General features: G+C 42.5%; 1 protein-coding gene across 1 annotated transcript in view; it reads right to left on the bottom strand.

Annotated features, from left to right (window-relative positions):
* Nucleotides 1–17,105, bottom strand: part of LOC307262883 (protein sidekick-2-like) — a gene marked incomplete at its 3' end in the record, with an annotated part of 54,631 nt that overhangs the window by 23,107 nt on the left and 14,419 nt on the right. Inside the window, exons 10-19 of the mRNA XM_080043892.1 lie at nucleotides 16,182–16,349; nucleotides 15,597–15,699; nucleotides 13,122–13,298; nucleotides 12,701–12,837; nucleotides 11,885–12,032; nucleotides 9,499–9,639; nucleotides 8,507–8,688; nucleotides 631–746; nucleotides 203–398; nucleotides 1–99 (exon numbers count right to left, since the gene is read on the bottom strand). Coding sequence (XP_079900018.1) covers nucleotides 1–99; nucleotides 203–398; nucleotides 631–746; nucleotides 8,507–8,688; nucleotides 9,499–9,639; nucleotides 11,885–12,032; nucleotides 12,701–12,837; nucleotides 13,122–13,298; nucleotides 15,597–15,699; nucleotides 16,182–16,349 — 1,467 coding nt within the window. The remainder of the gene's footprint in view (nucleotides 100–202; nucleotides 399–630; nucleotides 747–8,506; nucleotides 8,689–9,498; nucleotides 9,640–11,884; nucleotides 12,033–12,700; nucleotides 12,838–13,121; nucleotides 13,299–15,596; nucleotides 15,700–16,181; nucleotides 16,350–17,105) is intronic.

Raw genomic sequence — 17,105 nt, 5'->3', positions numbered from 1 at the left:
CTGTGAGAAGACCGTTTTTCTCCTGCGGCTCCTTCCAGCTGACTTTTAGTGAGGTGTCCAAGATGTCAGTGAAGCTAAGGTGTCCCACAGCACCGGGAGCTTTGAACACAAAAAGAATAAAAAGCTGTCAGTAAACGATCTAGCCTGACACGTAATTATCTGCCAACACCATACACTATATCCTATAACAGCTAACACTTACTATCCTCGTGTGTGCGTAAGCGTTGCGGCTGGCTGCGCGGGCCGTCTCCGGGTGTAGTGAAGCACAGCACTGATGAGTAGTACTCTGTGAACCTCTTCAGGCCAGAGATGTACCCCACGTGAACACTGTCCTGGAAGTTGGGACGCACCGTAACCACCGCCACCGCATTTGCACGGCTGGGTTCCCACGCCAACAGCTGGCGACGTGATGAGGGACATAGAGTTCATTTTTACAATTTAGGCACACAGCTGGCACTATCAAGATGTTTTAATGAAGTAAAAAAAAAGAATTCACATCTGTTATTTTATTATTAACAGAGGAATTCAGGGCCTGCGGTTAAATGAATCTGACAGGGTAATAGAGACAGAGTTGCTCCTCTGCCTCTGACCACTAGAGTGCACCAGTTGATACAAAGGGGGGCTGCTCACCTTATATCCCTGGTTGATTCCATTGATAAATTGAGGGCTCGGGGCACTCCAGGTAAAACGCACTGTGGTTGAGTTGACAGACTCGGCTTGTACATTTCCTGGTGGCACAGTTGGCACTGATCCAGGGCCAGGGGGGAAAAAAACAGAGAAATAGCAAGAGAGGGAAAAAGGAAGAGAGGTGGAGGAACAGGCAGAGAGAGGGAGAGAAACAAAGAGAGAATAGTGGTGAGATATGTGGATAGGACAAATGTACATCAGGCACTTTCAGACCTGCCTTGTGTAGAGCATGGGCATCAGGCTAAAGCATTTACAGCATTATTTTTCCGTTTAAATGTTGGCTCATTTGGGGAGGTAAGAGCATGCCAATCAAACAGGGTGTGCGTGTGCGCTTGCCTCAGGCAGCTTCCAGGTAAAGCCTGCAGCAGTTTTGTTTGAAGAGAGCATGTGATTCTGATGAAACAGCAGAAAACGCTGTTGGGGAGCCTTCACATTAACAAAGCTGATTGGCCCAATATTGGACCAAGTTCCCCCTGTGCAATCCTCCATTCCCCCTTTGAGTGTATTCAAATGCACATCATGATCCGTGTGTGAGTGACTGAAACATCCAATTAATGAGAGCTGAGCTTTACAACACAAACTGCCTTGTTCACTGTCAGTGTTCGGTGACAGTGGATTCGGATGATGACATTATTATTTATTTTACTCGCTAGGGAAGTGACACAGAAATGAAAAAACTTTGATGTTTGGCCATTATACCTTCCAGGTTTCAAAGTGTTGACAATTGCAATCTTGTGTTTCCTTCATAAACGCGGTACATTTGTTTATACATCAGACACTGATTTGGATCCACTCATTAATAGATAGCGTTAGCCTCATAGCATAATTGCCTAAATCCTACTGTATATTTACTCTACTCTACTTTTACTCTACATGTATTCTATTCTTCGTTAACTCTACTCTACTTTACCCTACTCTATAATCCTTATAATATGACTTAAGGCAGTTATGCTATTAGGCTAATGAAAAGTAGATGTAGAGTAGAAGAATAGAGTAGATGTAGAGTAAAGGTATAGAGTAAAAATGATTTAGGCAATTATGCTATGAGGCTAACGATAAGGCACACATGCTGAAGACTCCAAGGTCTCAACAACAGAGTGTGTGCTGAATAGAAGCCATTGTTTTCTGAAGCATTAGAAGTGTTGTGTAATCATCATCCAGCCCAAACAGACAGAAATATTATATATTATATATTATAATATTGTCTGACAGAAATAGAAACTTCACAATCTTTTTCTGCTCTCGGTAAAAAACAAATCCTTCTCGGCGCTCGTAATATGAATGAGCGGTAGAAAAACAATAAATACATTTACACAGAGGAATGTAAAAGAGGGGTGTAAAGATGAAACAATGAGACCGGCGAAAGCATATCAAGAGTAATCATTGTCAAAAGAGACAAAAATAAGCATTGTTTACATCACAATTATAACAATAACTAGGGCAGAGAAAGCAAGTTTTTTTAAGAGCCTGGTTCAGGTATAATACATATATTATGCTTACATGTTTAATCTTAACCCTTTAACTCCCGCACCAAGAAAAAAATATTTTTTGGCATTTTGTTTCCCCTTGGGTAAATAATAAACACAATCAGATATTTTTTTTTGCTTGGACCCCATAGTTTTTTAAATATTAACCTCTACCAAACGGTTGAGATGACGATTCATGGTTAAAGTACCAAAATTCCTAAAAATACCAAAAACAGTAGAAAAGTAAAATATAACGCCAAGGTATAATGAAATAAACAACAACATATGTTTTGTGGGCATTGGATCAAGTTTTTTTCTTGTAGTATGCCACAAAAAAATTGCTGTTTTTTATTTCAACAGACGAAAAAGTTGAATCGAGCAAGAAAACTTTGCATTTCCAACTTTCATCGTGACCTCATCTGTGTTGAGGTGTAACAGCCCAATATACTCAACTTGAATTCACTTTTGATTGTATGCTAGCTGTCTTGTCGTCAAAATACTGCAGTATAGCGACTGCCATAGTGCCACGGCTACTCCGATTCTCCAGGCAGTCTCATGTTCCATTGCCCGCTCACTTGCAAACAAGGCCCAGAGGTTCTTGAATTCCTGACTTATTCTAATACTTAAAACAAACATTGCATAACACAGGGATAAATTGCATCAATGACTTATGTCTCACCAACATTAGTCATTTGGTTGAAATCGGATTATGTTTGATAGTTATGATTTCCACATATTTAGTTACGATTTCCACATATTAATTTAAGATATTTACCAAATTCAATCTGAAAACATCCTGTTTGTTGTATTCTTGGACAATATATCAAGGCGTAGTCATGGTGGGGAGGGGTTGCAGTTCAGTGGGCTGAGGATCTCATCTCTGCTGTTTGCAGGTGATGTGGTAATGATGGCATCATCGGTCTTTGACCTTCAGCTCTCACTGGATCGGTTCGCAGCCGAGTGTGAAGCGGTTGGCATGAGGATCAGCACCTCTAAATCTGAGGCCATGGTGCTCAGTAGGAACCTGATGGATCAACTCCAGATATGGAATGAGTCCTTACCCCATAGTGAAGGAGTTCAAGCTGCCTACTTTTGGGTCTTGTTTGCGAGTGAGGGAACAATGAGAGTGAGATGACCAGAGAATCGGAGCAGCAGGGGCGGTTTTGCGCTCGCTTTACCGCAACATTGTGACGAAAAGAGAGCTGAGTCAGAAGGCAAAGCTCTTGATCTACCGATCGATCTTCATTCCTACTCTCACCTATGGTCATACAGGCTGGGTAATGACCGAAAGAACGAGATACTAGTGCCCAAAATGGGTTTCTTCAGGAGTGTGGCTGGTTGCTCCCTTAGAGATAGGGGGAAAAGCTCAGTCACCCTGAGAGATTTGGAGTAGAGATGCTGCTCCTTTTGCAAAGAAAGTACTAGTTGAGATGGTTGGGGCATCTGGTAAGGATGCCCCCTGGGCGCCTCCCTAGGGAGATGTTCCAGGCACGACCAAGACCCAGGAATAGATTGCGAGATTACATCTCTAAGCTTGCCTCTGAACACCTCAGGATCCCCCAGTTAGAACTGGTTAATGTGGCTAAGGAAAGGGAAATTTGAGGTCCGATGGAGCCGTTGGCCCACCGACCCAACCCTGGATAAGAGGATGGGCAACATATAAATGGCTGAATTTTGAAAAAATCTCAGAAAGTGACAAAAACGACGTAAATAAGAAATTATTTTAGCATATTTATGATGAAATAGCATTACATGTTTCATATTTACAGCAATGAATGATCAGAAGTATTGATTTGTATTGCACATATTAAATTATAATGGCATTAGATGCACTTTGCTACATTAACCATAAAGTGCTAAATCAACCGTTTGCTTGAGGTAGTTTTCAAAAAATTATTACACGTTTATTTAAGTCTTTTTTGTGGTATCAATTTACATAATTCTGTTCATTAGGGCGTTGGACAATATGACTTGTTGAAAAAATATACTTACCTTTAAAAATTTCACCCAAAAACTGTCAACATGTTTGGTGTGATTTTCCTGTTTACGATTTTCAGGTTTTAGGGGACCTAAGAGGCATACCATTTAAAGACACAGTGACATCTAGTGTTTTTTTTTAGGATAACATACGTTAGCCGAATGGTAGAGATGGCCCAATCAGGTTTAGTTAAATTGAGCACCCCCCTCAATAAAATATAGTGACTCAAAATGTGCTCTACCAAACGGTTGAGCAGGGAGTTCTCTGTTTTTATCTCGGTAAAATATTTTAGACTGGCTCATGACACAAAAGCAATATAAATAAAGTGGCTTAAGACTTAGCTCGGAACCAGAGTAATACAATCTCACAAACCCTTGCAAAAGCCTAATGAAAGCTAGATATCTGCTGATTCACCCTCTGTAATAATAACTGCCTTTGAGCAGGGAGTGGAACCAAAAAAGGAAATAGAAACTCTCACACATTTCTTATGAGTTCTCTGGAGAATATTTTGTGAAACCTGGCGTTATGGAGTGGATTTAACACGACAGGGATTTGGAGATATGTGGCTGCGTTAAGCCCTTTCAAGGTTTATACACAGGTTATAGGAATTTTTAAAACCAAACTTCCAGCCAGTGCAGCATATCTAAACCAGGAGTGATATATTCTCTTTCTTGTGTTTCTTGAAGTCTAGCAGCAGCAATTTGAACTGTCTGTGATTTATGAATTGAATTTCGAGGAAAAGCCAGTAAAAAGAGCATTATTCAATAACATGGAGGAACCTTTTCAACATACTGCAGCCTTTGCCTTGACTGTATTTAATGATACAAAGTCAGAATGCTAATTTAAGGTTGAGACATATTGTAAAGAAACACATACTTTTGGCTTTGTCTGTGGAGCCACATTCACAATCTGTGAGTAGGCTAATCTCTTTGGATTTGGTGGCCAATGCTATACATTTGATTTGGCTTGATATGATTTCTCATCAACAAATACAGTGACTTTCAGCTTGTTAAGACTTTGAATAGACAGGAAGGCATTGCTGCACACAAGGTGCTGGAACCAGCTGCCGTGACAGACAGATGTATGACACCGGGGAGAAGTTGTGATCTAATTACTCTCCTCAGCGTGAACAACGAGAACAATAAATCAACCGAGGCAGCTTTCTGTGGCAACGTTGAGAGGTAATGTCACAAGTCTGACGCACATCATCACCTAGCAATTGATTTGCAGAATCAATTAAAGAGAGTATGACTGACAACTCTAGGTGGTCAACTTGAACAGTTTATTTTTTTGTGCTGCAGTCAGTTCAAACTTTACACACACGCACGCACACACAAACGCACGCACGCACGCACACACACACACACACAGAGCCGGCCCGAGGCATAAGCGAACTAAGCGGCCGCTTAGGGCCCCCAAGTGACTGGGGGGCCCCCTCCAAAACATTTTTTTTTTTTTTTTTTTAGTTTGTGTGTTTGATATTAACATCATATTATGCAAATGTGAGTTATCATACAAAAAAAGGAATAAAATGTTTTGGTCTAGATAATTAATAGCCTAAAAATTTAATCAGTTCATCTGGGAGGAAATCCGAAATTATCTGATCATGTCACATTCACATCCATGCACAGTGTGTATTGAGTTTATTTAAAAACAATTGGAAATGGGGCTGCCCTCAGTTGCCCATGCACTGTGTATAGTCTATAGCCTATTCCAGCCTTGTCTGTGGAAAAAAAGATACAGTAGCTGGACAACAGAGTTCTTCTGCTTAGTTCCTCACACTGCATTTAAATGCATTCACTATATTACAGAGAAATATGTCCCGTAAAAGAAAAAGAGCTCCAAGCCCAACCCAGAGGACCCTCCATAATATTTTATTTTATATTAATATTTTTATGGAAAATCCATGTGTCCTTCTTCAATAGCTTCTAATTCATCTGACCCAGTGTCTCCAAATTATTTGTTCACACAAAATTTCTCAGATTTAGCCTCTTAATTTTCCTCTCAAAGTGCCCCAGATTCATGCATTTCACTTTAAAAAGGTTAAAAAAATCTCCCGGGGGGGCATACCCCCGGACCCCCCTAGGAGGGTCTGAATCTCGGCTGTCTAATATTTTTGCACAGCCGCACAGTGGAGGCACTAGCAGAAAACACTGGGTGTGTGAATGATATTTAACAAAGATCTATAGTTTCAGCAGCGCTAACATTGGAGAGGGGCCCCCTAATCATATTTCGCTTAGGGGCCCCTGAAGGCTTGGGCCGGCTCTGCACACACACACATACACACACACACACACCAACACTAAGGGTGTATTCACACATGCTGTGTTTAGTTCGGTTGAAACGAACTCAGGTGCACTTCCACCTTCGGTGCGCATCTTTCAGACAGGTGTGAATACAGCAATCGCACTCGGGGGCGGACCAAACAAACGCTCCGAGACCCAGCTGAAGAGGTAGTCTCGATGCGCTTCCAAACGCACTCTGCTGCAGTTCGTTTGTGGTGTGAATTTGGCCGGACTCGATCCGACCCAATTGCAGGAAGCACTGCGCCTTTTCTTTCTTTTCTTTTTTAATAAATCGCCATCAGCTTCACATTATGGGAAAGTGTTGTTGTCGCCATTGTTAGGAGGATTAGTTGTGGTTTGACCGGGAGCCCCGAGCGAAAATATTACATTTGATAATGATGCGTGCGGATCAGCGATCAGATGGAGAGGAGCGTCTCCCGTAGCCTACAGTGCCAACAGGTTCACGCTGCGCTTTGCATGAAGTGTGTGTTTTTATTGTTCTTCCCAACGGGACCGTCAATACTGTCCCCGTGTCAGTTTGGTGCTGAACTGCGCCGAACTGACACCCAGCTGATACACAGCTTAATCAGCTGTGTTTCAGTTTGAGCCTATTCTTCACGCGAGTCGCGCGTCCAGCAGCAAAAATACAGTAAAAATTATGTTTCACATCGTAGGCTAGAAGCCACATAACGTGTCATTGTCATAGGGCTACATATTATAAACATATGAAACAACAATAATTAGATTTTTTTCTTCTGTATTTATAGGCTAGATGTAGGCCCTTTTATTATTTTTAACTCCATATTATATCAATGATAAATTCGCAGTTTTTACTTCGTTCTTCCTGCTTCTCTCCACCCCAGAATGTCTGTCCAATGAATGAATGACCTTAGATCACGTGTGGTTTTGCTTCGTAATGCTGGTTCACTTGCAAAAGGGGCAATATGAAAGTGGACCACACCAAACAAAAAAATCCAAATTCTATTTGGTCTGGACCAAAGCAAGTGAACTAACGGACTTTCCATGTGTGAATACACCCTAACACACAGGATTGTACCAGTAAAAACTATACTGGGTGATACAGTAAAAACCAACAAGATGAGAGTGATAAATGTGAACATAATAACAAGCAAAAGTAAAACCTTGGATTGACTTAATACAAAATCATCAGTAGACGCCATGGGCACAGCATTTGTTCACCAGCACTGCAGCACCTTTGAAATGAGAAATCAACCACATGGAAGCTGACAAAAACAAATGAGCTGAGCTCAGAGGCAAACAACACTTACTCGTCTTTTACATTTCTTTAAAAGCCTTGCGGCAGCGACCTCAACTACTGTTACTAACGACATCCCAATAGCAGTATACTTCACGACATGTGTGAGTCACATTTTAGTGTTGGATTGTGAAAAAGCATGCTGTTGAGTAAGCATGCCTGTACCACTCTTTATTTCAGTGTTTAATTGGATGATGGTTTTTTAGTATACGCCATTTCAGTCTCATAGTTAAGCTACAATTGAAATTCATAACGTGACGCTTCCAGACCACCCTTCCCTTGAGCTTGGGAGTTCATCCTTTACACACCTGATTTTATTGTGTTGGTTTGATTGCTTCACTTGTTTTAAAGGTATAGTGCGTAACCCATGGAGATCTCTGAGTGAGTCGACGCATGTACATGAGGTACATGTGCCGAGAGTTTAGTCGTAATTATGAAATAAGCCTTCTGTGATCGCACACACATTTCATACCTTCTGCTGTACGTCCAGGTTTTTCTAGGCAGTAGAATCAACAACTGAAACATTAATTAGGTGCTTCTTGGGATTTTTCTTAGCTTGAGGGGCGACACTAGTTTGTAAACGCTGCCAGACTAAGAAATACAGAGAGAGTTTTGTGGAGCTGTGAACTAGTTTGGTGATGGCTTGAATGTAGCCGACATTCATTTCTAGGAAAGAGTTACGCACTCTAGCTTTAACTTCCTTGTTTCTGGTTTTACGGTTGTTTTTTTAACTGCTTTGTGAATATTGATGGTTATACCGTCTTTTGTTGGTGGACAAGGTATGATGTTAAGGCTGTGTGTCTCCCATACATACCTCCTTGCAGGGTCCATTCAGTGACTTTGTGGCTGTAGGTGCCCCTGCCTGCTCCGTTATAGGCCGCCACCTCGATCTCATAGTTGGTCCAGATGATGAGCTCTTCCAGGAGCAGGCTGGTCTGGTCTGGGTTGGTGATGTTTTTCATCTGGCAATCCACTGGGAGACCAGACAGACAGTACCTGGCAGCAGAGGGGAGTAAAGAGGACAGAGCGCCAGACACACGGACATAAATGTGAATACACAGGTAACACAGATGGGCCCGAAAAAAAGAGAGGCAGAGAGAGAGCTGAAGTGAAGCCAAGCAGAACGGCTCCAAAAAACGGTTACAAAAAGAGAAAGGTGACAACAGATGAATGGCCAGGAAAGGTATTTAATTGGCACCAATTATTCTATCGCCGCGGTGAGCGAGAGTGGGAGCGAAATGGAGAGCAAGAAAAGAAGCTGACATAACAGTTATTATCACTTCTGAATGGCATTGGCCCAGACAAGGCGCCCTATATCTTTGAGAAGGAAATGAGGCAGTCCTATATCTTTGAGAAGGAAATGAGGCAGTGTGTCATGTCTTACCCAAACCCCAGACACAGCGATTTCTACCAGCATCCAATGCGGAAGTGACACACATTGCAGTACCTTCCGGTGGCCACTAGGAGGGTGGTACCAAAAGTGAGCAATTTTTCTTTGTTCACTCACTTGTTAAACAGGCCGTTTTCACAGTCTTATTAAACCTATTTACGGGTTGGTCCACAAAACCTAGTCTAGTCTGTATGTTTAGGTCATATCTCCATGACAACACTGAGGGGGGTGAATTTTTTTCTAGCAGGCTAGTTTATATTCTTTTGGAGGTTAAAATGTATGAATAATTAGGGGCGCAATCTTTTAAGTGACAGCTAGCCGCCCTTTGTCCCTCACTTTGCCTCAGAGGTATACGTCAGCTCACATTACAGCCCTTTTTCGGCAAGAGGAGTGAGGCGGAGTAAAAATCTCACTACCTGATGACGTAGCCCTGGAGTGGCCCATTCTGATGGTTCTCCGGCGGAGGCTGCCACTGGATCATGATGGATTGGTTGGTGCGGCCGCTCGCGATGACCGTCTGAGGGGGGGCGCTCGGAGGTTCTTCAGGGAGAGTTAGTCTGCAGCAGCAAAGGAACACAAAGAAAATGAACAAGGTGAAATAACAGACACAGAGTGAATCCACTCCACTCATTAATTAGGAGTTTCTGCATATTTCTATCCCATTACATCATAGAAGTCAACTCTTAAGTAAGCCTGTTTTTTCTTTGTATTATCTTTAGAACACCATAAAGAAAAAGTTGGGATATGTATGTCTATGTCTTTGTCCAAACATGTTCTCTATAATACTGTCCGCAGAGGGGCATGTGGATGAAAGAGGCCTTAGTGAAAACTGCAGCAACACAAAAGAGAGACAGGGAGAGAGAGAGAGTGAGAGAGACATAGAGAGGGAGGGAGAGAGAGGGAGGGAGGAAGATATAAAAGAACAAGAAAGAGAGATCCAGGCAGACTTTTCCCTTAAGTCAATTCAAAATGACATCTTGATTTCTTCCCAGTGCACCGGAGCACCAGCGCTGCAGCAGATAAGGCAGAGTGTTTAGGATCAAAGAGGTGTGTGCCCGAGAGAGGCCTCAGCACCACTCGCACTGACGCTCAGTCACCCTCCTGCGGTGAAACCCTTGTCCGGGCACACTCACACAGGAATTCAGCTCAACCCAATGAGTGTGTGTGGGGCGCAGAGGCTGTGATGGATAGTGATGGCTTTCAGTTTGAGGGATATAAGCAGCAAATTGGTTGTGTGTGTGTGTGGATGTGGACTGAAAATGTCGACTACTGTGCATGGGCGAATTGGTATAAGCAAAGAATGTGTGTGTGTGTGGTGGGGGGGAGGTGCGCGCGAGTGTGATTAGACTGTTATGTCTTGCTTATAGCCAAGAGAATTTACTGCAGATGTGTGTCTGTGTGAAGCTCTGCCTCCTTCCAAAGCCTCTCTATATTTTGCTCATGGAGTATGGCGGGGAGGGACAGTTAATAGGGAGGCAGAGAAGATGAAGCTGGGTCAGCGCGCCCATCAAGTCTTTACAAAGCACAATTTCAGCTCATTCACAGTCTTATCTTGAAAGGGCCAATCCCCAATGCTGCCTCATCTCTCACTCACTCACTCACTCCCGCCGGAGGAGTGACCACCAAGAAGTGGACTTACAGGAAATAACCAGGGTATCTTCTATTGAACTCATCCAGACGGGGGGGGGGGGGGGGGGGGGGGGGGGGGGGTTGTATGGGAGGGGGGGGGACAACGTACCGTGCCAGAACTGTGAAAGCAACCAAAGTGCAGTCCTGTTTCTCACGGCCAGAATACACATTAAGTCACACAGACTACCAGTAAACATTTTTAATATTCAATAGATGCAGTCAGGCCCGCCCACACAAATGGCTAGCGCCTTAGAACAAGCAGTCAATGGGCCCCCTTTAGTCCTGCTTCACTTGCATCAACATGTGCATGCGCTCACTCCTACATAAACACAAATGTATATGGAGAGAGTCTAAATATCTTATCAATTATTAAGCCAACAGAAACAATGACAAACTGCGCATGTACACGACAGACTGACATACAAACGGCATTCAATCATAAATTAAAGCTTAACCTAAAAAATTGTCTGCATTTATAGTATTATGTTGAAGTCAAATTTATATGTGATGCGCGTGGGTTTTATACACATTAAAGCAAGGTACCATACGCACATACATAGCAATAGAACGCTTGTTTGGTTGACCTTTTAACGTTGCATGCAAAAGCTATGGTAAAAAAAAACGACTTCTATTTTTAGGTTTTTAATATGAAATAGGATATATTCTGCTCAATTACTGTAACAATACAATGTTTGTTTTGTTATGATAAGTTATAGTGAATATTTTGGTTCAAAATAAAGTTTAGCTAAATAAGGCTCATACCTACAGTATTAATCAACTAACTAACTATATTTACTTTACACACACACACACACACACACACACACACACACACACACACACACACACACACACACACACAGACACACACACACACACACACACACACACACACACACAGACAGACACACACACACACACAGAAACACACTCTGAGTCCCTCACCATCTTCCTATCCCACCTCAAGACCCATCTCTTCTCCTCTGCCTACCCCTAGATCACCCACCAACCCAAGCCTCATCAACTTTACATTTTCCTTTTATTTGATTACTGTTGTGTTCCTATGTAAAGCACTTAAAATTAAATATATTATCATTATTATTATTATTATATTGACTGGGCCCTGAAACACTTTCTCCCCATTATGCAGTGACAGCTCAGTGCAGTACCAACCGGTCAGTCTCTTTGCTGAACTGTCCCCTGCCCACGTCGTTGACAGCACACAGGCGGAACTGGTAGGAGCGTGCTGGGATGAGGCCGCCAACCGTAACCCCGCTAGACTCTGGCTCAATGTTGGCCAACAGCACTGTCCAAGGGGCATCTGAGGCAGAGAAGAGAAGCACAGATAGACCCAGCTGTGAGCAATAGCAAGTGAACGATAAATAACTTGAGAGAGAACATAAACCTTGAAAGACTGTTATTACACATCATTGTTTCATTTCCAGTCATAACCACTGCAGCTGATAAACAAACAAAACCAAAAAAAAAACACAAGTCATTTCTTTTGAATGAACTGAAATTCAATTATCCCCCCACCACCCCCCCAAGAAAAAGATCCAATCTACATGTTTGGTTCATTTTCCCCCTTAATGAGTTGTCATCTTCTCAGTTAGCCTGAGCCCGTGGTGAGAAATGGCTGAATGATTCGCTCTTTACGGGTGAACGCATTTCCACTTCTTAGATTTTTTATCAGGCGAGAGAAAAGGAAGATACTAGGACCCATTGGGCATCAACATAATTTGGTTCCCCTGATCAGTCGCAAAGGAAGCGCACGCGAGTGTGAGGCAATTTAGTGGTGCTGATTGCAGAAGGTATAGAGAGATGAGATGCAACAGCCAATCTTTAGGGACACAATGGAAATTTAATATTACAAGATACGAAGCAAAAAAGAGTGCTCCTGAGTCCTGGCTAAAAAATGACTAACAAGAAAGAATAACGCTCTGGTTTCTTAGCAACATGCTGCACTATTTGTGGGGGAAAAGCACTTACTGTTCTCGGAGACCTCCAGGATGTAGCGGATCAGGGGGCTGTTGCCGTCAAAAGCCTGGGCCCATGTGAGGTTGATGGCTCTCTTCTCCGTGATACTCAGAACTGCTATTGGGTTTTCTGGAGCATGGGGTAGCTGCCTGTGTGTGTACATATGTGTGTGTATGTGTGGGATGAAGGTGATACAACAAAATAGAATCAGCAAAGAGAGGCAGTAAAATGAAACATTTAACAGCCTTGCATTGTAAATATAAGAGGTTTTTTTGATGTATTAGAGAGAAGAGCCGAAGATAAAGCACAACGGTGGAGAAAACAGCCATCCATCAAGTCCCCCGGCTGGAAGTAAATAAGAGACAGAAAAATACAGACAGCCAGATAACAGGGAGGGGACGGGGGGAAGACGTGAGACAAATATGAGGCAGACCTGACTCTGAGGTGGGCACTGCGGGAGTCGTTGCCGCCCACCGAGGTCACCCTGCAGGTGTATGTTCCGATGTCGCCCGACCACGTCTGGGAGATGTGCAGGGTCCCGTCGGGCTCCAGCCGCAGGCGTGGAGACGTGTTCACGTCAATCACAGAGCCCGTCTTCTCCCAGACATACCTGCAGGTATACGGTATATGCACATGTGTAGTACAGTATCAGTATAGTACAAACATACACAAGGGGGCAAAAAGGCACACAAACACACGTGCACGCGAACAGGCAAATAAACAAATACACACACACACACACACGGCAAAAACACACACACATGGCAAGAACGGACACAAACACATGGGCATAAAAGCGCACACACACAAACACACACACACGGGCAAACACACACACACACACACACATACATACATTCACACATACATTCACACTCTGTTATCTCCCTGAGTGTTGTGACAGTAAATCTGTTTGCTTTGCGTCAGTTCCTACAGCAAAACACAGAAGGCGCTGACTCCCACGGAAAAAAGCCTTGTATAAGGCTGATGGCAAAGATATTTGAATCTGGAAACCATCCCTCGCTGTCAGACGTATATACAATACAGTACTGAACCTCTTCTCCTCCTCCTCCGTGCATTTCTCTCCCTGTCACATACCCAGGACCCCCCCCCCCCCTCTCCCCCGCTCCACCCCCACCCCCTCCCTCTCCAAACACACACAAACACATGCGCCCACTAGGAGCCCACTGTGATTAATTGCGACTGTTGGGGCTCACCAGCTAATCTCCTCTGTGTTGCGTTTAATTAAAGGCGCTGTCTGAAGTTATTACTCTGTTTACATATTCATCTGTTTACTCCACGATCTGATCAATGCCGTGGGCCCACAGGTGACAGGCACTCTAATCACTGGGCTCCACAGACACCATTCCACTCCCCTCAGAGACAGACGCATGCACACACACTCTATCACACTCAAGACTTAGTAAAGAACTAGGGGGGGAAAGCAGTGGACTAATTCCACAATCAGGCTCTTAAGAGTTTCCAAATCTCCCCATAGGAGGTCGTCTAAAAAGATCTATGGCAGATTTCATGAACCTAATTAAACACGACATTGATATCCAAGCTTGCATTCTAAGACGTACTTCAGAAAAAGTATGCAACATCTGACATTATTACTATTGTACGGGATTAAGGCGAGACACTGCGGGAAGAGACACAATTCAAGCACTTCTAGTATAAAAAAAAGTTTGAAAATGTACATTTATGTGTGTATTTTACTAAACCTTGTCGTTTAAGTTAGTTTCGTTAAGTGTTTGACTTATACAATCATTTTAATTGCCAATATCCCAACATTAGTTTTTTTTCAACATTCAAAACAATGTCTAAACCTCTAAACTTCTTACATCAAATCAACTTTACAATATCTTTCCTCACACTATTCTGAAGGTTAATTCAAAAGGATTTGTTCATATTTAGTTGAATGACTGATTTATGACACATTTTGGTTCTGAAAACATGCCAAAAATTAATTTCTTAAACCTAGTAGCCTACATAGTATTTTTTTATTACTAAAAGTTAAATTATATAGATAACATGAGTTAGACATTGCAACATTTGCATAACTATTACATTTCTGAAAAAAAATTGTAATACAAAAAGTAATCAACTGGAAAAGTCCAAATGTTCACTGTGTCTCGTTGTACTATTTATAGGCATATGTTTGAGTAGAATGAACATTTTGGTTTTATAATATAAACTACTGGCAACATTTGTACCAAATTCCAATACATTTTTTGTCATTAAAGGTGCTATAAGCGGAATGGTTCTTTTAGCTAACTTCCTGTCAGTTACTGCAGTTAGCAGTCCCCTCCCTCGTCCCTACGTCACCACATTAATGCACTGCGGTCTTCAAGCAGCGAGTTATCTAGCATCATCTCAGATCCATAAGTGTGATAAAACATGATAAAAACCATCAAAACAGACATTGGGAATGATTTTTACGTGCTTCGCCATTGTAAGCGCAAACAAATTCACCCATCTGTTGCTCTGGCGTGCACCGGCAGTGAGACCATGAGTGAGACGGGTCTCGCTTTGTAGCGTTCTCTCTTGTGATTGGATAAATATTTCGGGATCCTCCAATAAGTTTATTTGCCGATTACATGCAGAGCAGCTGACTGAGAGATCGGCTTTATGAAACGCGCACATTATGTAAGTGATCACTGTATGAATAAAGAGCGATTTAACACTTATATTAACACAAATAAACCGCTTACTTCACCTTTAAGAACATTTTTAATAAGCTATGTAGAGATGAAGACTGAAGAAAAATCCAGACTGGTCTCTTACTTTTTTCCGGAGCTGTAAGTGAAAGGTTTGACCCGTTTCACCTACGGTGTCTCTCCTTAAACAAAGGACAAGACATTTGGCAGAATTCCAATGTGTATTTGCAGGTGGATGTCACCATTACCTGATAGTGACACTGGGGTCATGGGTCACACCACAGGTCATAACAGCTTTGGTCCCTTTGATGACACTCTGGTCTTGTGGCGGCTTAGTGATGCGTGTACGTGCTGTGAACAAACACACACACACACACACACACACACACACACACACACACACACACACACACACACACACACACACACACACACACAGACATTGATATTCAGAGGGCTGTGTTTGGACAGAACTCACTAGACACTTGGTCTCATCGTTCACTCAATGTCTGTTTCAGACAGGTTCAATCATGCAGCATTTGGGATGGGTGGAATATTGTTCAAGGGCTTTCAAAGACTGATCGTGCGAATGTGTGCACAGGAAAAGGAGAAAATACATCATAAGCTCATAGTCGAAATATCCCGCCGCTGGCCTCCACAAAGTAGGTCTTCAACTGTGGCGTCAAGTAAACAGGTTATGGATTCAAAGAGATAGACATCTTCCAAAAGGTTGGACTCTACAGTTTCAACATGTGAAGAAGAAGAAAAACGAAGCCACAGGTTGTTGTTTCTGTTTGCACTCAATGATAGAATGAAGTTTGTGTTCAGCTTACCCCAGACCAGCAGGTCAGAGGAGGCTTCGTCGATGCCCCTGGAGTTACTTGCCATGCAGGTGTAGGTACCAGCGTCAGACAGGTGGGAAGGGCTGATTAGCAAGCTGCCCGACTCCAGCAAGGTGAACCTGGGAAGCTGGACTGAGCCACTGGCCAAGACACGTTCACCTGAAGTGATTGATGGTGTATGGGATGGAGGACAAGTGGGGGGGGGGGGGAGGAATGTTGGTTAAAACAAACAGGAGGGAAAGTAGTGCAGCAAAAAGTAGAGGAGTCTACCTGTATATCGACTGTACTACTTGATTGTATTCCTTTGTGATTTTCTATTATTTTCTGTATATACTGTACGACATCTATTAAAGGATGTCCGTCCTGGGAGAGAGATCCCTTCCTCAACTCTCTCCCTGAGGTTTCCACATTTTTTAAATCCCGATAACGTTTTTTTTTAACTGAGAGTTTTTTTCTCAGCCGAGCTAAGGGTCTAAGGGCAGGGTGTCATACTGTGTGGAATGTAAAGCCCACTGAGGCAGATGTCTATCTGTGATATTGTGCCATACAAATAAAACTGATTTGATTTGATTTAGAAGACTGTTATATGTTATATTGTCTTTTTGTTTGTTAGCTGCTTCTTTATTTAGCTTGTTTATGTACTCAAATGTGCCTGTATTTTCATTTTTGTAACATGATTTTGTAGTTGTTTTTGTTTTATCTTTTAATTTTCGTTTTGTTTGTCTTTTTTCTTTTACTTCATTTCTTTACCTTATTGTATGATAATGTTAGGTGGACATCCTTTATAAGCCCTTTGGGGTTTCTTTTGTCCCACCCGTACATTTATGTATGTCTGTGTGCATCTTTTTTGCCATTTTAATCTTGTTTATCTGCAAAAATAAAAAACTAAACTCAACTAAAGTCGAGGGTTGTTTG

Source organism: Ammodytes marinus (genome assembly GCF_949987685.1).
Source record: "Ammodytes marinus genome assembly, chromosome: 16".
Classification (NCBI taxonomy): domain Eukaryota; kingdom Metazoa; phylum Chordata; class Actinopteri; order Uranoscopiformes; family Ammodytidae; genus Ammodytes; species Ammodytes marinus.
Note: the sequence above shows the minus strand (reverse complement) of the source record. Positions and strands in the feature narration are given on the sequence as shown.